Source organism: Hippopotamus amphibius, chromosome 8, assembly GCF_030028045.1.
Source record: "Hippopotamus amphibius kiboko isolate mHipAmp2 chromosome 8, mHipAmp2.hap2, whole genome shotgun sequence".
Classification (NCBI taxonomy): Eukaryota; Metazoa; Chordata; class Mammalia; order Artiodactyla; family Hippopotamidae; genus Hippopotamus; species Hippopotamus amphibius.
Window position 1 is genome coordinate 20057097 of NC_080193.1, and position 24353 is coordinate 20081449.

General features: G+C 37.4%; 1 protein-coding gene across 7 annotated transcripts in view; it reads left to right on the forward strand.

Moving 5' to 3' along the window:
• Positions 1 to 24353, forward strand: part of KNTC1 (kinetochore associated 1) — a 71966-nt gene that overhangs the window by 23515 nt on the left and 24098 nt on the right. For 6 of the 7 annotated variants that reach the window (XM_057746381.1, XM_057746385.1, XM_057746388.1 and 3 more), the window contains 23 exons: positions 960 to 1071; positions 2057 to 2200; positions 2392 to 2448; positions 2544 to 2645; positions 4471 to 4587; positions 4680 to 4823; positions 5253 to 5351; positions 6276 to 6379; positions 6532 to 6631; positions 7075 to 7209; positions 7774 to 7893; positions 9902 to 9974; positions 10543 to 10610; positions 13897 to 14177; positions 14586 to 14758; positions 15228 to 15325; positions 16278 to 16416; positions 16953 to 17009; positions 17857 to 18020; positions 18818 to 18922; positions 19300 to 19428; positions 20049 to 20165; positions 21274 to 21383. In XM_057746381.1, the coding sequence (XP_057602364.1) occupies positions 960 to 1071; positions 2057 to 2200; positions 2392 to 2448; positions 2544 to 2645; positions 4471 to 4587; positions 4680 to 4823; positions 5253 to 5351; positions 6276 to 6379; positions 6532 to 6631; positions 7075 to 7209; positions 7774 to 7893; positions 9902 to 9974; positions 10543 to 10610; positions 13897 to 14177; positions 14586 to 14758; positions 15228 to 15325; positions 16278 to 16416; positions 16953 to 17009; positions 17857 to 18020; positions 18818 to 18922; positions 19300 to 19428; positions 20049 to 20165; positions 21274 to 21383 (2748 nt within the window). The remainder of the gene's footprint in view (positions 1 to 959; positions 1072 to 2056; positions 2201 to 2391; positions 2449 to 2543; positions 2646 to 4470; positions 4588 to 4679; positions 4824 to 5252; positions 5352 to 6275; positions 6380 to 6531; positions 6632 to 7074; positions 7210 to 7773; positions 7894 to 9901; positions 9975 to 10542; positions 10611 to 13896; positions 14178 to 14585; positions 14759 to 15227; positions 15326 to 16277; positions 16417 to 16952; positions 17010 to 17856; positions 18021 to 18817; positions 18923 to 19299; positions 19429 to 20048; positions 20166 to 21273; positions 21384 to 24353) is intronic. The other variant, XM_057746384.1, reaches the window with a different exon arrangement.

Here is a 24353-nt window from a genome sequence, read left to right on the forward strand (position 1 = left end):
AATTGACATAGAGTAAACTGCATGTATTTAAACTATACAATTTGATTTTTTTTCTCCCCCTACTATTATAAATGTGACTTTTCTCCATCATATTTTCAAAATGATATAGAAAATATTGTTTTTTTTTAAATTACTTTCAAACCAGCTACCTTGTTGAATTCCTTTTTTACTTGTAGTACTATTTCAATCGATCTTGTTTTTTCTGAATATATAATTATATATGCAAATAATGATAATTTTGCTTCATTTTTTCCTCTTTTTTTTTTTTGTTGCCTAATTTCATTGACTGGTACTTGTAGAACATTATTAAATAATGGTGGTAAATAGGCATCCTTCTCTTGTTCCTGATATTGGTGAAAATGCTTATTTTGTTTTATCATTTAAGTATGATACAGGCTTATAGGGTTTTGTCTTTTTATCATTTTAAGGAAGTATTCATCATCTGTTTCTGAGCTTTAATTAGGACTAGGTAGTCACTACAGCATTGTTGGTTATAGCAAAAGACTGGAAATAATGCTAATGTTCAACCGTGGGGATGTAGTTAAATTACAGTAAATCCATGCCATGGAGTAGTATGTAGTCCTTAAAAAGAGTAATGTCTATATGTGCTCATTTGGTACAAGTGCCAAGATGATATAAAATGAATTTCTTTAAGTACAAATAGTATATGTAAAACACTCATTCATTTTAAAATTAAAAATGGTTGCTTGTATATGTAGTGATTATCTCAAGATGGACCTACAAGAAGAGGTATGGCTTCTGGGGGAGATACAGGAGTTCTATAGATCTGGGATAAGAAGGAAACTTACTTTTCACTGTATAATCTTTGAGTGTTTTTTTTTTTTTAACTCTTTGAAGAAAAAAAAAACCTAGTTAAAATGCATAATGATATCCACTTGTAACGTATAACCTTGGTATCTATTTTTTGACTACTAACTTCCCTCTCTTTGACTTTGTAGTGGTAGTTCTTGGATTGAATTTCTGAGTAATGAAGATGACCTTAAGGATATTTTTTTACAGCTAAGAGAAGGAAACCTTGTTTGTGCACAGTACCTTTGGCTGAGACATCAGGTAATTTGTTTTGCCTTTTTTTTTTTAATGGCTTTATAGCTCCTGTGCGAGGTGATTGAATCAGTGTTGGAAACTAATAGGGTGGCAGGAGTGACAGGGCAGTGGGGTGTTTTTAGATGGTTTGAAAACTATCCTCTGATGATATAAACTCAGAGGAAATATTATAAAGATAAAATAGGAACTTATCATTCAGAGTCTAGTTAGCTCCTAAACTTAGCTCAAGAGGTAACATTTTCTTAAGCAGTTTATTGATGGGCTTTTTTATGTTGGATTGGTGAAGAGGGTAGTCCTGTTGCAGCTCAGGTTGTGGTAATGGGTTGCCCATTACAGTCGCAGCTCTCAATCTCCTTAGTATTGATATAGAATGTTAGGTCCGAAGAGCAGTATCTGAGTGCGATGCTATTAAAGGGTTTGTACTGTCACCTCCAGTGAAGTTTTCCTTAGAATGTCATCTCGGCCCGTTGCTCTGCCTCTGATTTATTAACTAGTACTCACTGCGATGAGGTTTCATGGAATTTGTGGCTACCAACTCAAAGCATTTGTACAGAGTAAATCACCTTTAGGGGTCATTATTAAATCAGTAAAATATTTCTTTCCCTCTTTTTATTTTTTTTGTCTGTGTTGGGTTTCTGTTGCTGCGTGCGGGCTTTCTCTAGTTGTGGTGAGCGGGGGCTACTCTTCGTTGTGGTGCACAGGCTTCTCAGTGCGGTGGCTTCTCTTGTTGCAGAGCACAGCCTCTAGGCACATGGGCCTCCGTAGTTGTGGTTCGGAGGCTCAGTTGCTCCACGGCATGTGGGATCTTCCTAGACCAGGGATCAAACACGTGTCCCCTGCACTGGCAGGCGGATTCTTAACCACTGTGCCACCAGTGAAGTCCCAGTAAGATAGTTCTTGAAATGGCTTCCTAATAGGTCTTTCCCTCTTGGGAGGCTATCAAGTTTAAATTTGTCAGATAAATCTTAGTTTCTCACTCTGTATGATTTAGGCAAACTTTGAAAGCAGATTTGATGTGAAAATGCTTGAGAACTTGCTCAACTCAATTTCTACACCAGTCTCTTTGGAAAAGCTTTGTCCGTGGCTTAAAAATGATGTGATCCCATTTGTGAGAAGGGCTGTACCTGAGGGACAGGTAAGTTGCCGTCAGTGTTTCCACTCTTGATGATTCTATTTTGTTTTTTACATTGTATCTTTGGAGATTAAGTCATGCTAACCCTAGTTAGTTCATTTTAGTGTCTCTTTTGAAAGACTGTCATGGAGGTTTTAAATTATTTCAGTGATTATCTATTTGTACCAATACTTTATATGATATATCTATTTCAGAAAATTCTTGCAAAATGGTTGGAGCAAGCAGCCAGGAACCTTGAACTAACTGATAAGGTAACATCAGTATAATTAGCACTGAAAAGATATTTCCAGTACTCCCTATGGCATAAAACATTATTTTAAATGGTCTCTCTAATATTTTTTTAAAGGCAAACTGGCCAGAAAATGGGCTTCAACTGGCAGAGGTATTTTTTACAGCAGAAAAACCAGATGCGTTGGGATTGGCGTCCTCTTGGTATTGGAGTTCCTTGGTATGATATGAAAAACAAATTTTTAGTAATAAAACATTTAACTTAGATTGAAGGGTTTGTGTGTATTTAGACATATATTTACTTCTTAAATATTCTTTTTGTATGTTCTTTTGTTGTGTACTTTTAAAATCCGCAAAAGGGAAAATTAGCTTTTTTTCTTCCTTATGTTTCTGTTAGCACTTCGACCTATCTTAATGCATTGTTTTTCTCTATTGAGCCAACCAAAAGGGCAACAATATATAAAAACATACTCCTAAGTAGTCTAGTTAGGATTGTATGCATTATTAGCATTTCATAGTCCTTTTTTAAAATTTTTATTTATTTTATTTATATATTTTAAAATTTTATTTATTTTTTTGGCTGCTTTGGGTCTTTGTTGCTGCGCATGGGCTTTCTCTAGTTGTGGCGAGCGGGGGCTACTCTTCGTTGTGTTGTGAGGGCTTCTCAGTGCAGAGGCTTCTCTTGTTGAGGAGCACGGGCTCTAGGTGCACAGGCTTCAGTAGTTGTGGCTTGCAGGCTCTAGAGCACAGGCTCAGTAGTTGTGGCGCACGGACTTAGTTGCTCCACAGCATGTGGAATCTTCCTGGACCGGGGTGTAACCTGTGTCCCTGCATTGGCAGGTGAATTCTCAACCACTGCACCACCAGGGAGGTCCCTCATAGTCCTTTAAAAGGGCAAAACTTAATAATGTATTAGGATTAGTTTTCAAAGTCTGTATCAATCAGGTTTACTTCTTTTATTTAAAGTAGTAAACTACTTCCAGTTTTGATTGCATTTCTTAGACATTCCAACAGTCATAATGGCTTAAGTACCAAAAGAATTTTTTAAAAGATCAAATTGAAAAAAATCTGAAACTTTCTGACTGACTGAAAAAAATAGCAATGCTAGATAGAGAACTAAGATCAGGAATATTGAAGTTACATATGATGTTAATTTGAGGTTAATGAACTGAATTTATTATTTGCCTTCTAAATTTCTTAAGTTCATTTATTTTTCCCTTCAGATTTCTAAAATCTAGAAGGCATTCATTTTATTGAAAAAAAAAAGCATATTCTTGTATTTTAAAAAAATTTGTTGGAATACCATAATTTAGTTTATAAACTAACATATTGAGACATCTCAGTATAATCTCAACTCTGAAGTATAGAGTACTTAAGGACCGGAAGGTATGACTTGTTGTAACATCATACATACATTATGAAATTACATTTATTCTTTAAGTTTCTGACGCCCAAAAATAAATAACAAATTTCCTCCTGCTTTCTGATAATAGCTGATTCTTGTTATTAATTATACTTACTGATTATGTGCTGCTAAGAAGATGGCAATTTTTTCTGCTTGTTTCAAGCAGTATATTGATAATCAATATATGTTATAATATATAATGTATATTGATCACTAGATATGTTTCTCCACAGAAGAGCTTTTCCTTTTGCTATAAAACACTACTTTGTCTTTTTCCTAATTGCCTTTTATCAATTGAAAATTCTATTTCTTGTATGTAACTTTAGGAAATGTCATCGCTTTATATCCAGTCATGATCTATATGTGTGGAACATTGAGAACCATTTACATGATGTTTGTGTACCTAAGTATATTGGGGTTCTGAAAAAATATTACACTAATATTTATAGTTTTTTCTATTTTTTTAAGAAAATTTCTTTTAGATTTCTGTTGGATTCTGATCTGTTAACTTGTACTAGTTAATTTTAGTTAAACGTCTACAAAATTTAAAGGCATAAGTTGCAGATTTCCTCTTATTTGTATTTCCCTCTCACACTTTTATTTCACATCTTTAACAACTTCATTACTTTTGTTTTATAAGGATTATCAAAATATGGAGGAAGTATGTCAGTTAAGGACTTTGGTAAATAACCTGCGAGAGTTAATCACACTGCATAGGAAATACAACTGCAGATTGACCCTCTCTGATTTTGAGAAGGTAAAAGTCTGAATTTATCAGGATTACTATTATTTTATCATAGCCAGCACAGCTAGAGTTTGCATTTACACCATCTTTATTTCGACATCTAGGAGGATAAAACTACCATTGTATTCCGAATGTTTGATAAAGTGCTGGCCCCCGAGCTTATTCCTTCTGTCTTCAAGAAGTTTATAAGAGTTTACATGAGGGAACATGACTTGCAGGAAGAGGAACTTCTCCTTCTATATATAGAGGTGACTTCTTCTTTAGCTCTAGTCTTTTTTTCTGGATCTTTGCAGCATGTCAGTGTATTAAATGTTTAACGCTTTAAGGAATGTCATGTTTTACCATTATGATTTGAGCAGCATATTATATTGGTTAAGAATGTGGGTTAACTCCGCTGCTAATTGACTGGTACCCTTAAGCACAATGGGATAATGTTAGGACTTTCTCCAAATGGTTGTTGTGAAATAATAGGAATATGAACAAAGTTTCTATACCACATAAAACCAAAGGCCAAAGTTTTGGCAATTTTGCACTTGTTGACCATTGTTCAACATTCATGGCTAAGTAGAAGTTTTTAGTTTTTTACACATCCATAAAAGCTGTTTATCTATATTTATATGTGTGTGTGTGTTTTAGTGAGATTTTTAAATAAAAAAAAAATGTTTGTCCCGTTTTAGGATTTATTGAAGAGATGCAGCTCAAAGTTCACCTCACTCTTTGATACAGCTTGGGAAGCAAAAGCTATGGCAGTCATAGGATGTTTATCTGACACAGACGTAAGTAAATAATGATCATATAGATTTTCCTTTTGAGCACTGCATCCTTTCTTAAAACTTTTTTTTCTGGTCACAAAAGCAACATATTTGTTAGGGAGAATTTGTGTAAAAAGAAAAAAAATAAAAAGAAAATAAAAGCCACCCATAATCCTTTTTTGTTATGAAAATTAAAAAAAGTCTTCTCATTCCCACCCCCAGAAATAAATGGACAACTGGATGCATACATTTCCAGGTGTTTCTATGGTCTTACAAACAGAGACATTTTTTGTTTATCATACACCTTTATTTTGAATTCACGTTATTAGCCACCATTATAAAATGTGAACAAAATGATGGAGAATATTTTTAATTTAATTATTTTTTTTAAATTTTATTTTATTTACTTTTTGAAATAAATTTGTTTTTATTGGCTGCATTGAGTCTTTGTTGCTGCTCATGGGCTTTCTCTAGTTGTGGCAAGTCAGGGCTACTCTTTGTTGCAGAACATGGGCTCTGAGCTTCAGTAGTTGTGCACTCGGGCTCAGTAGTTGTGGTGCACAGGCTTAGTTGCTCTACTGCATGTGAGATCTTCCCAGCCTAGGGATCGAACCTGTGTCCCCTCCATTGGCAGGCGGATTCTTAACCACTGCACCATCAGGGAAGCCCCTGGAGAATATTTTTAAACACAGGGACTATACAAAGTAATAGAGCTATATGACATACCTTTCAGCAGAGAAAATTCTCTTCTGAATTTTTCTAAATAATAAAATTGCCCTTTGTGTGTGACTACTGGGAGAAATATATGCTTTTGCAGTCAGAATGTGAAATATTTTCAAGCTTCCATCCAATAGACACAAGACCCCTACTGTAGATGAGGCTGCGTCATTAATTTGCATGAAAAGTCAATCCGAGGGCTCTTCACTGTCGGTGTGTGTGTCTTTGTAGCTCATATTTGATGCTGTGCTCAAGATAATGTATGCAGCAGTGGTCCCCTGGAGTGCAGCTGTGGAACAGCTGGTGAAACAGCACTTAGAGATGGACCATCCCAAGTAAGATTACAGTCTACCAAACATCTTTTTTGGTGTTGGATAAACTTCATGTTTTGAGTTGAAATTCATATATGTTTTCCTATCCTTTACTGTGTCCCTTAGTATTTCATAAAAAAGACAGTCCATATTAATATCAATAAATTTACTTTTAGAGTCAAGTTGTTACAGGAAAGTTACAAACTAATGGAAATGAAAAAACTGCTACGAGGCTATGGAATAAGGGAGGTGAATCTCTTAAACAAGGAAATAATGGTAAGTACAGCAATTGAAGAATCTTTTAACACCTTTGTTCCACTTCTAGAACAACATGGAAATTTAACCAGATTTTATATTCTTAAAGATTAACAGAGCTAGGTTCCTCACTACTTTCGTTTTGTTAGATAGGATATGAATTGTGTTTGGTTATTAGAGTAGTAAAGACAACAGTTAGTATATTAAGAAGCTAAAGGAGTATATGACACCATCACGTTATATACCTTAAATATATATAATTTTTATTTGTCAATTAAACCTCGGTAAAGCTAAGGGGGAAAAAAGAAGGGAGCAAGGACTGTCATTAAATTCAGAATACAAATCATGTTTTAATTTTTCATACAGTTTAGTTTTTGCTGCATTGTTTTAATTATATAAACAAATGATTTCTGGGTTCTCTGTGAGATTGCATGACAAAGAAATATGTATTGTCTCTATTTCAGAGAGTGGTCAGATACATTCTCAAACAAGATGTCCCATCTTCTTTAGAAGATGCTTTAAAGGTGGCCGAAGCATATATGTTGCCTAAAGATGAAATCTACAGTCTCAGGATTATTGACTTGATTGATAGAGAACAGGTGTGAAAGCTTTATGTTGTACTTTTATATAGTTTCTTTGTTTTGAGTTTTTAAAGATTTAACTATCAAATTATCCAAATAGACAAGCACAAAGTTATACCAACATTGGACATTAGATTGGCCTGTATCTATAGTTTTTGTTTGTTTGTTTGTTTTTAAGTGTTTTGTGAATACCTAATGAGCTTTCATAGTCTTTGGTAGTTAGTTAACTCAGTCTTCGGTAGTTAACTGAACTCAGACTTTGTTTTATATATGATGTAGGACCCTTTGTTTCCAGAATAGGATGTGGGTTTTCTTCTTGTGTTTTTGATTGTCTTTATTTTTATATACTTCTAAAACTATAGGCATACATAAGAACTACAAAGTACAGAGGGTAGTATTTTAATTTACTTTTTATGTTTGCTGTCATTCAAAACAGAATTTTCAGATTTTTAAACCATGGAACAATTGTCTATTTTTCAAAATGATGTCTCTTCATATTTAAATAGAAAAGTAAGAGGTAAATCCAAATCATCCTTTGCAGGTACCAGCTGTTTTTTTCTTCCTTTCAAACTCTGTTTATAGGGTGAAGACTGTATCCTTCTGTTGAGATCTTTGCCTCCTGCTGAAGCTCAGAAAACTGCAGAAAGAGTAATCATATGGGCACAGCTGGCATTACAGGAAGAACCAGATGATTCTAATGAGGTGAGATTTTTCACTAAAAAAATGTAGATAAATCCAATTTCTATGGATATTTGTCAGTAGGATAAAAAAGACAGACTTACAAATATGAGTATTTGCCCTTCTTACTGCTCGAATGACCTAATAGTAAATTTCCTGTTTACTATATAGAAAATTTACCATACAGGAAAAAAAATGAATACGGCTGCTTTGGAGCAGAGGCTTTGAGCCCACACTGAATACTATCTAGGATCTGCAGATCAGAAGGATTAATTGAAGTCTCTGTTTTACATAAAGAGTTGTCCATAACACCTTGGAGTGGAAACAATGTTTTGCATCATATGGGACACAGTTATTACGATCAAGTAGTGGATCAAGTAGTGTCAGCCACAGAACCAACCTAAATCTAATCTGAGAATAGAATGTTGAAACTTAGAAACAGTTTCCAGAGAGCTAATTCACCTTAAAGAGATAAGGGACCAAAAACCTAATGTATCCAGGGTAGTTGAGTTTTTTTATTTTTTTTATTATTATTTTTTAATATTTTCTAATTTCTCTTGTGTTTTTTTTCGTTTATTTATTTATTTGGTTGGTTGGTCACCCCTGGTCTTAGTTGTGGCATACGAACTCTTAGTTGCGGCCTGCATGTGGGATCTAGTTCCCTGACCAGGGATCGAACCCGGGCCCCCTGCATTGGGAGCTCAGAGTCTTAACCACTGTGCCACCAGGAAAGTCACATAGTTGAGTGTTTTAAACCTTTGGAGATATTTACTTCCCGGCCTCTCTCAGTGGTCCACTTCAATACTTTTTTACCTTTAGGGAAAATTTTTTTTTTAACACCTAAATTTATTAAACTCTCGTTGTTCACTAGGCATTAGGTTAAATACCTCCAGTGGATTGTCCGTTTCTTCCTCACAGTAAAGTTGTGAACAAAGTTGTGAAGGGGGCCCTATTGTTAGCTCCTTATTGATTGAGTTTAGAAACTAAAACTTTAAAACTAGTGACTTTCCCAAGGGTATTTGGAAAGGGGCAGAGCCTCATTTCAAACTCTAAAACCAGTGTCTGTGTTCTCAACCACCAGCTTCAGCTGCAACCCATAGTCAAAATGTCTGAGTACTTTGTACGGACCCTGCCCTTACTAAGCTTTTATGCATACCATGTCTTTCAATTAAAGCTTTTCCCTTTTTGGTTTTTCTCATCTTTTAAAAAAAAATTCTTTTTTTAATCTTGAGAATAATGATTATTTCTTAGACTTCTGACTGATTTTTATACTAAACAAGTTAATTATTTTTTTTTAACTTTTCCAGAGATTTTTTTAAAATATAAATTTATTTACTTATTTATTGGCTGCATTGGGTCTTTGTTACTGCACACGGGCTTTCTCTAGTTGTGGCGATTGGGGGCTCCTCTTTGTTGCTGTGTGAGGGCTTCTCAGTGCAGTGGCTTCTCTTGTTTCGGAGCATGGGCTCTAGGTGCATGGGCTTCAGTAGTTGTGGCACATGGGCTTAATAGTTGTGGCTCACAGGCTCTATAGCACAGGCTCAGTAGTTGTGGTGCATGGGCTTAGTTGCTCCGAGGCATGTGGGATCTTCCTGGAGCAGGGATCAAACCCGTGTCCCCTGCATTGTCAGGCTGATTCTTAACCACTGCACCACCAGGGATGTCCCAGAGATCTTTTCCAGATGTTTTCTCAAATAATAAGTAAAAGCTGTTAAAAAAACAAAACAAAACCCAAATGTCTGTTAATTATAGTGTAGCTTGAAAGGTAATTAAGGAGATTTGCATATTCTGTGGTATTTCTAAATCATATATCCAAGAGTCCATATGGGTATTTTTCATGTGTAGCTTATATGTTATTCAATTGTGATCCATTCCTTGGCTGTCCAACTCCCTATAACACAGGCCTCTCAACTCTACAGCCATTTTTATTGTTTATTCTGATTCCATGCTTCTTATGTATTTGTCTATATATGCACTACATATACAATGGCAAATACATGAAATGGACTTCATTTTGCATTTTTCTTTTTAGGACAAGGCATGGAGACTGTCTGTAGCGAAGACATCAGTAGATCTTCTTAAAATACTGTGCGACATTCAGAAAGGTAGTTTCCATCTCTATTCCCTCATCTTGGTTTAGTTCTAAAGCTGACCCTTTTCAGAAGGGGGCATCAATGACATCTCCCATCCTAACCCACAGTCTTCCTGGCTCTGATTGTCTTTTTTGATTCCACACATGTTTCTTCATGGAGAGGCTTCCTTGCCTTATTCTTTTGATTAGTAGTGTAAGAGCAGAGGCATCTAAGATCAACTCATCATTTGTGTTTATGCTTCAGTGACTGTTTAATGCTGGACTAGATTTCTTTGGTGCCTTGCACTTTTTACTCACACTGCTCACTTATCATTTGGTTATGATTGGGGGGATAAAACATTTAACCTTGTATTTAAAACAATTAACAAAGTAATTCTCTTGGGGAAAAAAATATGGAATTCATTTCAGAAAATTTCTTTTTGTACTTAAACTGTCTTCTGTCAGAATCTGAAAAGAACTACTGGAGACTTGAGATCAGAAAACCAATGTGAATTAAAATTTTAATGTAATATCAATATTTAGATATTTAGATAATATCAGAATTTGGATGTTTGCTATAACTTTAAAAAATTTAATTACAGACAATCTGCAGAAGAAGGATGAATGGGAAGAAAGCTTGAAACAATTCAAAACTGTTGTGAGCTTACAGGTAAAGATGTTAAGCCATGTTGAACATTATTACTTGACTAATAAGTGCATTTGACATAGATGATCAATTCCTTCTTAAAATTTTCTGCACTAGCCTTCAGGGACTTTAGATATACTGGTTTTCCCTCTTTCACTTTTTTAAAGCAGCTTTAATGTGATGTAATTCACTTACCATACATTTCATCCATTTGAAGTGTTTTTCACTTAATTCATTGGGTTTTCGTGTATTGCATTATTGATTAAATTGTGGTAAAGTACACAAAATGTAAAATTTGCCATTTTAACCATTTTTCAATATACAATTCAGTGGTATTGACTCCATTCACAGTATGGTACAACTATAACCTTAACCAGTATCTACTTTTCAGCACCTCAAGTAGAAATTTTGCACTGGTTCAGTAATAACTCCTCATTCTTCTCTGCCTGCAGCCCCTGGTAACCTCTAATCTACTTTTTATCTCTATAAAATTGCCTATTCTGTAAACTTCATATTAGTGGAATCATAAAACATCTGTCCTTTTGTGTCTTGCCATTTTTTTTACTTAGTATAGTATTTTTAAGTTTTATCCATGTTGTAGGATGTATAGAACTTGCTTCCTTTCTCTGGCTGAATAGTATTCCACTGTATGGCTCTACCACATTTTTGTTTATTTATCTCTTGATGGACACTTGGGTTGTTTCCACTTTGGGTTACTGTGAATAATGCTGCATTGAACATGGATGTACAAAAATCTGTTAAGTTCCTGCTTTCAATTCCTTTGGGTATATACCCAGGAGAGGAATTGCTGCATCATATGGTAATTCTATGTTTAGCTTTTTAAGGAACTGCTCTCTCTTTTTCAGTTGTATTCTAGTTTATGCCTTTTTGAAAATCTAGTTTGGCTTAAAGTATCTTTATAGATTATTTATTTAACTCCGATGGCCCTGATTGGTGGTTAACAGAGCTGTCATTTATTCAGTCCTTACCATGTACTAGACATCATTCCAGGGGCTTCGCATGTGTTATTTAATTGTCACAGTAGCTCCCCACAGAGGGTACTGTTATCATTCTCCTTTATAGATGAGGAAACTAAGGCACCACAGTGTCTCAAAATATTGTGAAAGACAGTGAGTTGTCTATAGAAACTGGCCCAAAAGATTACTGTCTACTTCATAATGTCTTAAGTTTTTTTCTATATAGTTTCATTCTAGGCAATTCACTTTTTTTTTTTTAATTTATTTTTCTTTTTTTGGCTGCATTGGGTCTTAGTTGTGACACGAAGGATCTTCATTGTGGCAGGTAGGATCTTTCATTGCAGTGCACGGGCTTCTCTCTAATTGTAGTGTGTGGGTTTTCTCTCTGTAGTTGTGGCACATGGGCTCCAGAGCACATGGGTGCTGTAGTTTGCAGCACATGGGCTCTCTAGTTGAGGTGCGTGGGCTCAGTTGCCCCGAGGTATGTGGGATCTTAGTTCCCTGACAGGAATTGAACCTGCATCCTCTGCATTGGAAATTGGATTCTTTACCACTGGACCACCAGAGAAGTCCCTAGGGAATTCACTTTTTCTTGAAAATCAATTTCTGTTAACTTTGAAGTGATTGTCTTCACATTTGAAGTTTGAAATTAATTTTATTTTGGCTCCAGGGCCTTCCTAATGTGAAAAGATTTTGTAAATAGAAGGGCTATCAGGGTTAACTGATAAGTTTCATCAAATAGGAAATTGGGTAGATGTGAGGATCTCTTTGTGAAAACCTGAAATTAACACACAGGCAGATTTAACTCTCAACTGTATTATCTCAAAGTGTGTAAAGAAGAAATAACTTTTCACAGTTTATTGTACCACTATTTCTCAAAGTATAGCCCATGAGATCCCAAGGGTCTCTGAGACCCTTTCAGGGAATCCATGAGATTAAAAATATATTTACAGCAAAAATAAGAAATTATTTGTTTTTTGCATCTGTATTCTCTCATGAGAGTATAGTGCATTTTCAGAGGCTTCATGACATGATAATATCATCGCTCTAAAGGCTGATTGTATGTGCATTTTTTAAAAAATTTTATTTATTTATTTATTTATTGGCTGCATTGGGTCTTCGTTGCTGCACAAAGGCTTTCTCTAGTTGCGTCAAGCGGGGGCTACTCTTCATTGTGGTGCACAGGCTCCTCATTGCAGTGGCTTCTCTTGTTGAAGAGCACAGGTTCTAGGTGTGTGGGCTTCAGTAGTTGTGGCACATGGGCTCTAGAGTGCAGGCTCAATAGTTGTGGCTCACGGGCTTAGTTGCTCCGTGGCATGTGGTATCTTCCTGGGGCAAGGATCAAACCCGTGTCCCCTGCATTGGCAGGTGGACTCTTAACCACTGTGCCACCTAGAAAGTCTGGTTTGTGCACTTTTATATGCGCTTGTATTTTAAATTTTTCCTTTTAATTTCTGATATGGTAAATATTGATAGATACCTTCTTAAAAAGTTTTTTGGGGTCTTCAATTTTTAAAAATGTAAAGAGGTGATACAACCCAAAAGTTGGAGACCTTCCATATTAAACAACAGCTGTCTTCATGTAAAGCACCCAGGAGTCAGCATAAGTTAACTTCTCCAGGTTCTTCTTAAATTTGAAAGTTACAGGTAATTTAAAGCAATGGTTTTGATCTAGGCAAAGTCGTGTTTATTTGTCATGCTACCATTCATGGACCGTTCCTTGTGCCAGGTCTAGTGGGGAAAGGCCAGGGATGTTGCTAAACGTCCTCCTGTGCACAGGCAGCCCCTGCGGCAAAGAATCATCCAGCAGATTGGGAAACCCTGCTCTAAAGTGTGATGTCAAAGAAAAAGGTCTTAATCCTCCCACTTACTCCCACTACCTTTTGGTGTCCTTCCCTGGGCTTCAGTAGGACTTTTTTTTTTTATTGCGACAGAAAAATAAATTCTAGGTCTGGAGTTAGCAGCCAATCAGGAGTTATTACAGAAAAGAGCAAAGCTGGCTTCTTCAAGCCATCAGGGTAGAATCACACAAACCTAATAATTCATCCCTCCCTCCTCCTGTTCAGGGTTAGGGTTAGGGTGAGGGCAGAATTACCACAACAGAATTACCAGGCCCCGAAACATCAGCAGTGCCGAACTTGAGAAAACCCTGGGTTAAAGTGATATTTTCCCTTTTTCCAACCTTTATATAATTACTTTTGAAATATGGAGTCTTAAATTCTTAATTTACAAAGGAGACAGGTGATAAAGAGAGGTTTGAGACACACTGATGATTTTCAACCGCATGTGAAATGAGCAGACGTGGTGGCTTTGTCTCGCTTGCCTTGCTGCAGGAGAACTTTGAGGTCTTTCTTCCATTTGAAGATTACAGCAATAGTTCGCTGGTAGCAGAGCTCCGGGAACAGCACATTAAAGCTCACCAAGTCGCACAGACCAAACACAAACCCCGGAGGCCAGTAGAGCCCGCGACTGCCGAGGTGAAGAGGCTGAGCACCGAGTCCAAGCTGCATCGACAAGCACTAACCCTGCAGGTGTCCAGGCAAGAGCTGGAGGCCGAGCTGACCTTGAGGGCCTTGAATGATGGGAACGTGGAAGGGGCGCTGAGAAAATGCAAGTGAGTTCCGGGTCCCCCAATCACACAGCTCATCAGAAAGCAGCACAGGCTTTGCTTATTTTTTCGGTGATGAGAATAGGGCTGGTGGCCCTTTCACTTCCACTGAAGTGATTCCTGATTTCTCACCCTGAAAGCCTATTTTGGATGTCTGGGTCAGAAAGTGGTGGCATAGACACTGAGTAACTAACCCCGCATAGTCATGTAACCAAACCATTGAGTTGAGGTCACCTTGCACTGCAACAATTAACAGTATCCCAAGCAAGTTAAAAAACGAAGCACGCTGTATACCATGAAAACATTTAAAGACATTGTAAATGTTGTTAGCGGTTCTTTATTAATCCAGGAAAGGCAAATGCATCTGCATTCCACATGAGTATTCTAACTTCTGACACTTCCTCTCTTCCAAAGAGACTTGTTTAAGTATCACTGCAGCACCGACACTGGGAAGTTGCTGTTCCTGACGTGTCAGAAGCTTTGTCAGATGTTGACTAACGGCGTTCCAATGACAATCCCCGCAGGACTAAATCTTCCTTCCGAGATACATGATCTAGCGTGCCAGGCTGCCACCATCTGCAGTCCAGGTGACAAGATGTATAATCTACATAGTTTTATATTCTCTGCTTCCTTTTGTACTTGTCTGTCTGATGCTGTCTCCATACAGTTGGACACTGCAGTAGGGAGAGAAGCAATTGTTATCCCTTTTCACAAAGGGACACCTATAATTGAATTTCCATGGGGATTACTGTTTTAAAATATTTCCAAAATTAACAATGTCATTTCTGATGGACATTGAACATGTCAATGGAAGTTGACAATATTCACTTTCAGAGGACTGTGAAATCCCTTCCCTCCCCATATCTGATCTTACTTTCCAGTCACGCTTAAGACAAATGTTGACCTGTGTTATTTAGGGTAGTCAAAGCTGTGTGGAAACCTTTCTCTCTATTTTGTGACCTACCTTAGACTTGAATGGTAATTATTAAAAGATTGTTTTTGTTATTCTAAACACATAAAATATTAGTTTAATGATTTTTCTCCATTTTCTTCCAGATTTTTTGCTAGATGCCTTAGAACTCTGTAAATATACTTTAATGGCAGTAGAGCTTTCCAGACAGTGCCAAATGGATGACTGTGGAATTCTCATGAAAGTAAATTGCTTTGAATTTCTTTTCCTTAAACAAAACCCCTCCCCAATCCATTATACACCACTTTTAAATCACTTGCATAGTTTATAAAAATACTGACTCTACCTCTTATATTTTCTTATTCTAGACCAGAGAACTACTTAAGGGCATGAGACCACTTCTCTTTTCTAGTCACATTTATTAGCTTTAATTTACACTGTCTTTTGAAACATTGGGCCTCAAACAAGGCATCTCTGGACATTGTCCAGAGTAATAATTTATTTTTTTTCTAATTTTTTTTATTCTTGGCTGCGCAGCTTGCGGGATCTTAGTTCCCCAACCAGGGATCGAACCCTGGCCCCCACAGTGAAAGTGCTAAATCCTAACCACTGGACCACCAGGGAATTCCCTAAATGACAATTTAATTTTTTTTTAAAATAAATTTATTTAACTTGTTTATTGGCTGCGTTGGCTCTTCGTTGCTGCACACGGGCTTATCTCTAATTGTGGCAAGCGGGGGCTATTCTTTGTTGTGGTGTACGGGCTCCTCATTGCAATGGCTTCTTTTGTTGCGGAGCACGGGCTCTAGGCGCATGGGCTTCAGTAGTTGTGGCACACGGGCTCAATAGTTGTGGCTCACGGGCCCTAGAGAGCAGGCTCAATAGTTGTGGCACAGGGGCTTTAGTTGCTATGTGGCATGTGGGAATCTTCCCAGAGCAGGGCTCGAACCCGTGTCCCCTGCACTTGCAGGCGGATTCTTGACCACTGCACCACCTAGGAAGTCCCCAACAATTTAATTTTAAAGCGGCATTATTTTAAGCCATAGACCAGAAGAAACAGACTACACGGTTGTATCTGACCATCAGAACTGCGTTTGGCTCTAATAGACCTGACTCTGGATTCTGCTTGGTGAAGAGGGTACCTGTGTCCCGGAGTGACCTTATCTGTGTCTTTTCTGTGTTGCTTTGGTGTTTAGACCTCTTTTGGAACTTATAAAGACCCATATGAGGAGTGGTCTTACTGTGACTTCTTCAGTGAAGACGGGATAGTCCTTGAGTCACAGATGGTGCTCCCTGTCATCTATGAATTGATTTCATCACTTGTGCCTCTAGCTGGTAAATCTCACTGGTGTTGTTTTTTTCCTGTGTACTTCCGCTTCGTCCAAGTTTAGACTGTAGAGGCCTGGAACTAGAACAACACACAGTAACATGGGTGAATCTTGTAGGCATAATCCTGAACAAATGAAGCTAGGAACAAGAGAATACATATTGCATGATTTCATTTACACAAAGTGTAAAGTGCAAGGGTGGGTCAAAAATTATCTGTACTCTGGTTACATTAAAACTTCTATAAATGCTACAGTCAGCGTGTAGACAATTTTTGACTCACCCTCATACAAGGTTGGGCTATAAGGAGGCCATGCTGTTGGAAATCAGGGTAGTGGTTACCCTTGGGGGGTTGACTGGAAGGGGGCAATGGGACTAGTGTTATGTGTCTTGGTCTGGATGTGTATTCTTCTGCATGTATACTAAAGTTTTTGGTTTTTGTTTTTTTTTAAGTAGCAGGTTGCTTTAGAACATCATTTGATGAGAGCACATTATTAAAGTATCTCTGGGACTGTGTGCTCTATTGAATTTATTCTCTTTTGTAGAAAGCAAGAAATATCCCTTGGATTCTACAAGTTTACCATACTGCTCCATCAGTGAAGGTACTTGACATCAGAAGCATATGACCGTTGTATTATGATTGTATAAATACGCCAACACAGAAATTTCTTGAAATCCTGAACATGAATCTGATATAATGTCCTTAGTGTAGTTTCTTAGTTATTACTGTTGCATTGTTACTCTTCTAGAAGGTCAGGAGAGTGGGTCATTTGGCTTACAGTGTTAACTTTTATGAATCTGTTCATAAATTTTGGTCTTCCAAGTAGAGAAATGTGTTTTCTTCAGCTAATGATTTAAGCTTCTCAAAATAGGCAAGTTACAATCAAAGTCCCTCAGTATCCATGTAGTTAGCTATTTTCTGGTTTAGATCAATCCTCATGTTAACTCTTTTTTTAAAAAATTATTATTATTTTTTAAGTTTTTTTTTTTAATTTATTGACTGTGTTGGGTCTTTGTTGCTGCGTGCAGGCTTTTTTTTAGCTGCAGTGAGCGGGGGCTGCTCTTCATTGTGGTGCGTGGGCTCCTCATTGCCATGGCTTCTCCTGTTGCAGAGCATGAGCTCTAGGCGCGTGGGCTTCAGTAGTTGCAGCACATGGGCTCAATAGTTGTGGCTCACGGGCTTAGTTGCTCCTCGGCATGTGGGATCTTCCTGGAGCAGGGATCAAACCCATGTCCCCTGCATTGGCAGGCAGATTCTCAACCACTGCGCCACGTAGGAAGCCCGTTAACTCTTAAATTTACTAACTTTGAGATCAATTCTATGACCATTACCTGCATTGAAGTAGGCTATCCTTGCAAATAATTTCCAAATATGGTCTTTCTTTGTTTTAAAAAAATCTAAATATTAAAATACTTTTACTCAAGTAAAATTCTTTTATCATTTCACAGGAGACAGCCTTATGTCACCTATTATCAATTCCATCTCTGCCTTGCTTCAGAACCTTCAGGAATCTAGCCAATGGGAGCTGGCCCTAAAATTTGTAGTTGGTTCATTTGGTACCTGTCTTCAGCACTCTGTGTCAAACTTCATGAATGCCAGCTTGAGTGACAAGGTACAGTTTTGAGAACAAATACTTTCACTTCGCACAAATATAGTTACAAAAGCACTGCCAAACAAAGGAATTTAGCGCCCATATTTTCCTATTTGGCTTTGTAGTAAGGAAATGGGTAATTTGTCAAATTTATGAATTATCTGTTGAACATCTACAAAGATTCAGGTATAGTTCAAGGTGCTTGCACACAATTTTTTTACCTAATATTTACAACAAACCTGAGAGACTCCACCTTGCAAAAGAGAAAACTCAGATTTAGGGAGGTAAAGTAAGTAAGGTTTTTGGTTGCAATGGTAAGTCCTCTTACTCCAAGCCCTGTGACCACATTGGGTCAAAACTATTGATATGCTATTTGTTTTACTGGGGGCCTGAATAATTATTATTATTACCTAACAGCATCATTGAAAAGATTCTAGAAGACAGACTACCTGTTGATAACTTCCTTATGAAGCTGGTCTCAGAGGGAGTTGCGTTCATTTTTTATTGATACTACTCTATTAATATTTACTAAATGCCAATTAAAAAAATAAACTTTATAACTTTCAAAATTAAAATGCATGTATTTTAAGTATATCAACCAATGTATTTGCCAACACCACAATCAAGGTACCGAGTATTTTAAAAGGTTCCCTTTTGTCCTTTCCCAGTCAAAAGCCCCAGTTTCCTGTCATTATAGATTAAATGTCAATACTTTTTGCATATAATGATGAATTTTTAAAGTTCCTTAATATTTAAGAAGAGTTTTCAGAACAATGCATAGAAGTGGAGCTGAGGATTCTTTTGTTCTTTTCTAAAAGCTGTTAGGAGAGGCCACATTAGTGAAATCCAGGCATGTTGTTATGGAACTGAAAGAGAAAGCTGTTACGTTTATCAGGAGAAATGCCACAACACTCTTGTACAAAGTGAGTATGTGTTTGTGGTAAGCTCTTTTTTTTTCTTTCTCTCTCCTGGTTGCTTCTGATTTCTTGCTGAGGGTAAGAGTAAGGAGGGGGAGGGGACGTCAGGGACTTGAAGAGAAGTGATGGAGTAGTCATCCAGGAGAGAAGGTAAGGGTTCTGTGTCACATAGCACTTGTTAGAGTTTCTCTCCTTAAATTTGTAATAATGATAAAAGACGTGAAAACTAAGCAAACAGGTTGGAACTATTTTACTGTAACTTTTCGTGAAACGCTTGCTCTTTCATAGGGCCTAAACGTAAATTGAGTACAAATCAGCCTTCAGAGACTAAAATCTGTTTTGATTGTGAGGAATTTGCTTTTCCGGATGCTCTCTTCCCACAGGTATTTAATTGTCGCCTGGTGGATCTTGACTTGGCGTTGGGCTACTGCACTCTCTTACCACAAAAAGAAGTCTTTGAAAATCTCTGGAAGCTCATAGATAAAGCGTGGCAGAATTACGACAAAATATTGGTATGACCTAAAGAATCACACCTTCTGTTCTTGAACTATGAAAGCTTCAGGGGAAGAAATAAAATTGGCTATGCCACAAGACCTTAAAGATGAAGCAGAAGAAACATCAAGCTAACTCACATGGTTTCTACCAGCCCTTCCTTAACTAATGACACACCAGTGAATGTATATTCAGGTCCCAAGCATTGCTCAACCGAGAGGACTCTATTTTTTATTTCTTAAATCTGCGTGCAGCCATAGAACCTCACTGCTGATACTTACTCTAGTGTATTGGAAACCTTAGACCCATGAGCCAGTTCTTTTTCGCAGGACAAGTTTAGCAGATGGAGAACTTGTCTTTGATGTTGTTTGTTTTAAAATTTGCCCTTTATGGGGATTTTACTTGTAATTTATAGCTCAAATTTGGCCTTTTCTTATGAAAGAAATCCAGACTAAACTTATGGCATCACACTAAAAGCTGAATTACCTAAGTATTGTATAAGTAATAACGGTGTACAAAGCAATATGTAACATTCCATCTGCTAAAGAAAGATTATGGTTTTTATTGTTGGGTTTTGGATAAAAAGTATTAGAACATATTCTATTTGCAATTGAATTTTAATTCTCTTTTAATTTTTTAGGCAATATCTCTGGTGGGCTCTCAGCTAGCCAGTCTCTATCAGGAAATAGAAATGGAGCTTAAGTTCTGTGAACTCAGTACTGATGCCCAGTGGGGTATTCGTCTTAGTAAACTTGGTGTGAGTATCCTTCAAGTGCCATGAAGTTTCATCCATTCTGATAACTACCCAGTTGGAAAATTTAAAACAAAGAACTCATTATCCTTTACTTTTGGGGAGGTTATATATAAACTGACTCATAAGTTTTAGTTACATTAAGTACAGACATTGGTGCTTTCAAAGAAATAAGGACCTTTTGCCTCATTTTCTTTTTACTATATTTTTAAGGAAATTAGAAGAGGCTTGACATTTCAGCTGCTTAGCCTTCTCATTATAGGAATGTATCTAGTATTAATTGACATTTAAGGTATTCCAAGCCTACCCTTTAGCCTCATACTTTTTTTTTGTGCTGTTTGGTTAAAGATAATATTAAAATGTGTGTACAAGTGTACTAAGCTTCAGAAACTCCTACCAGGAAGAAGTAAGTGGCCCTTCTTTTTCTTTTTCTTTTTTTTTTTTGACCTTTTATTTATTTATTCATTCTTTCATTCATTTATTTATTTATGGCTGCATTGGGTCCTCGTTGCTGTGCGTGGGCTTTCTCTAGTTGCAGAGAGCGGGGGCTACTCTTCAGTGTGATGAGTGGGCTTCTCAGTGCAGTGGCTCTCTTATTGCAGAGCACGGGCTCTAGGTGCACGGGCTCAGTAGTTGTGGCACATGGGCTTTGTTGCTGTGAAGCATGTGGGTTCTTCCTATAGCAGGGATCGAACCCATGTCTGCTGCATTCACAGGCGGGTTCTTAACCACTGTGCCACCAGGGAAGTCCCGGCCCTTACTTTATTTGCAAATAGTTGATTTATCGGGAGTGTAACCTCTGTAGAAATAGTGTACATTTTGAAGCCTCGTTCCTGTGCAGGAACAGGACTATTTGTTGCTGACTACCATACTTTACCAACGAAGAGCCAGGGGTTAGGTGTGACTAAGAGAGATTTTGGACCTCTAGCCAAATATGCCTGAAATTTCAAAGCGATGGTCGAGTTAAGTAGTGTGATAAAAGTAAAAGTTGGGAGGAGCTATAGAAACATGTTTCTCTGTAAAAATGGATAGTTAAAGGGCGCGTCGCAATGGTGCCCTTATTCTGATACATTTCAGTTTAGCAGGGGTTTTGTTTTGCTCTTTTTATTTCTAGATTTCTTTCCAGCCAGTTTTCAGGCAACATTTTCTCACCAAGAAAGACCTCATCAAAGCTCTTGTGGAGAATATAGATATGGACACAAGCCTCATTCTGGAATATTGCAGGTAATTCTTTACATTTCAGTGGTATTTTTGCTGTTAGCTTAGCAAACTGGTAACGCCGATGCAAGAACGCAGTGATAGGAGTGATTATTACATGTGGCCCATGACTTCTGATTTCTTTCTCTCAAACCCAAACTGAGTAAATCCAAACCAGATTAAATTCTCTTATGATATCACCTTTTTAATTCACTGTTTAGCGTTTCCCCAACTTGCCTCATGATAAGCATCACCTCAGGCACTTGGTTAAAAATACAGATTCCTGCATCCCTCTGTTGGTTCTGACTTGGCGGGTCTGCGCTGAGGCCCAGGAATCTGGTCTTAACAGGAGCTCCAGATGATTCACCTGATCAGGGAATTTTGGGAGTATTCTTCTGAGCAGTTAAACTTCTAAATCAGATCAACTTAGGGGCAGGGTGATCTTAAATTAAAAAGTAGTGAAAAGTATGATTTAGGGAGAATTTTTTTTAAATAACTTAAAAAAGTAAGACTATTATTTATAGATACAGCTTATTGTGATTAGGAGGCTCAAATGATTTGTAATTTATACCTCAGTTGTTTCTTTTGTTTCATTTTGTTTTTTGTTTTTGTTTTTTTTTTAATCTTTACCAGAGTATAATTTCTTTACAGTATTGTGTTAATTTCTGCTGTACGACAAAGTGAATCAGCTTTGTGGGTACATATATCCCCATATCCCCTCCCTCATGAGCCTCCCTCCCACCTTCCCTATCCCACCCCTCTAGGTTGTCACAAAGCATCAAGCTGATCTCCCTGTGCTCTGTAGCAGCTTCCCACTAGCCATCTTATTTTACATTTGGTAGTGTATGTATGTCAATGCCACTCTCTCACTATATCCCAGCTCCCCCACCCCCTCACCTCCCCCACTGCTGTCCTCAAGTCTGCATCTCTATTCCTGCCCTGTCACTAGGTTCATCAGCACCATTTTTCTAGATTCTATATATATGAGTTAGCATACGGTATTTGTTTTTCTCTTTCTGATTTACTTCACTCTATATGACAGACTCTAGGTCCATCCACCTCACTACAAATAGCTCAATTTCATTCCTTTTTATGGCTGAGTAATATTCTGTTGTATATATGTGCCACATCTTCTTTATCCATTCATCTGTCGACGGACATTTAGGTTGTTTCCATGTCCTGGCTATTGTAAGTAATGCTGCCATGAACACTGTAGTACAAGTATCTTTTTGAATTTTGGTTTTCTCTGGATATATGCCCAGTAGTGGGATTGCTGGGTCATATGGTAGCTCTAGTTTTAGTTTTTTAAGGAACCTCCATACTGTTTTCCGTAGTGGCTGTATCAATTTACATTCCCACCAGCAGTGCAGTAGGGTTCCCTTTTCTCCACACCCTCTCCAGCATTTATTGTTTCTAGATTTTTTGATGGCCATTCTGACCAGTATGAGGTGACACCTCATTGTGGTTTTGATTTGCATTTCTCTAGTGATTAGTGATGTTGAGCATCTTTTCATGTGTTTGTTGGCAATCATTTCAGTTTTATCTGATAAATTTAGATATTAAATTTGCTGGCCCATTATTAGTTTCAAAGCTGTTTCTCACACATCATCTCATTTAATTTTTATTGTATGTTATCACCAATTTATGTATGAGGAAACAAACCCATATTAGGTGCCCTGCACAAGGTCAGATAATAAGTGACTGCTTCTAAAATACCAAGCGTGCTGTGACCCTCATCCGGTTTGTGGCAGATGGGTGTAATCTGAGTTCTTGATAATGAGGCTGCTTAGTGCCTTTCTTCACCAGACAGGGATCTAGTTCTCTGTCCTTGTGGGTGTTGGGGAAATGTCCCTGGCTGTCACCACCCTGGACCTGCAGGTCAGGGACTGTAGGCTGCTCACAGCTCTAACTAGCTGTGACATAGCTGCACTCTAATGTAACAAAACTATGCCATCCTTCAGTTTGGACTGCTGCAAATCCAGAACGAGGTACGCACACTCCCTCTTCTTTATTAATTTGAACTCCTGGTAGATTTTTGCCTGTTGTCTTCTGGCACTGACCCCCTTTCTGAAATTTTAAATAGCTATAATTATGTCAGGCTCATTTCATAATCGTTGTGCTTACATGGCGTTGATGATTTTTATTTGTGTGACGGTGACTCTCTTGCCTCAGGCAGTCCCACTGAATAAATTTAGATGACCTTTAGAATTTCAGGGAATGACTTGAAAATTATCATATGTAAGGCTCTTCTTGATGTCTCAGTCATTCTGCCTAGCAGATTAAACTATCCCTATCTTAGTAATAGGGCTTAAAAGGCATTTCAGTTGTCGATCTGTCTATACTAACCTGATTCTTAATTTTTAAAGATACTACTTTTCCTAATTTGGATGGAACATATTAAAATCAAATTCCCACAGAATTCCACTCCTCAGGGATAATCACTGTTAAGAGAGTTTGGCCTATATTGTTCTTTTTTTTTTTTCCTTATTCATTTACTAACATGCATTTTTAAAAGTTTATCAAAACCAGAACTGTACCTTATCTTGTAGCATGTATCCTTCACCTAACAAAATAATGTCTTCTCAGATTAGGACATATAGCTCTTCCTCATATCTGCTGAACTCTATGGTATTCCTTTGAATAAGTGATTTAACCAGCCCCTTATTGATGAGTATTCTTTCCAGTCTTTAAATATTACAAGCAGTTGTTGCAGGATATCCTATATGTTTGTCTTTGCTACTTTTGTGACGTGTAGGAAAGTATAATTGCTCTATTAAAGGACATAAATATATATTTTCAACTTTATTACAAATTTCCAAGATTCTGCCAGTTTATATGCCCACCAAGAATATCTGATATTTTATTTTATTTTTAATACCTTTTTCTTTATTGGCTGCATCAGGTCTTTGTTGCTGCACATGGGCTTTCTCTAGTTGTGGTGATCTGGGGCTACTCTTTATTGCGGTGTGAGGGCTTCTCAGTGCAGTGGCTTCTCTT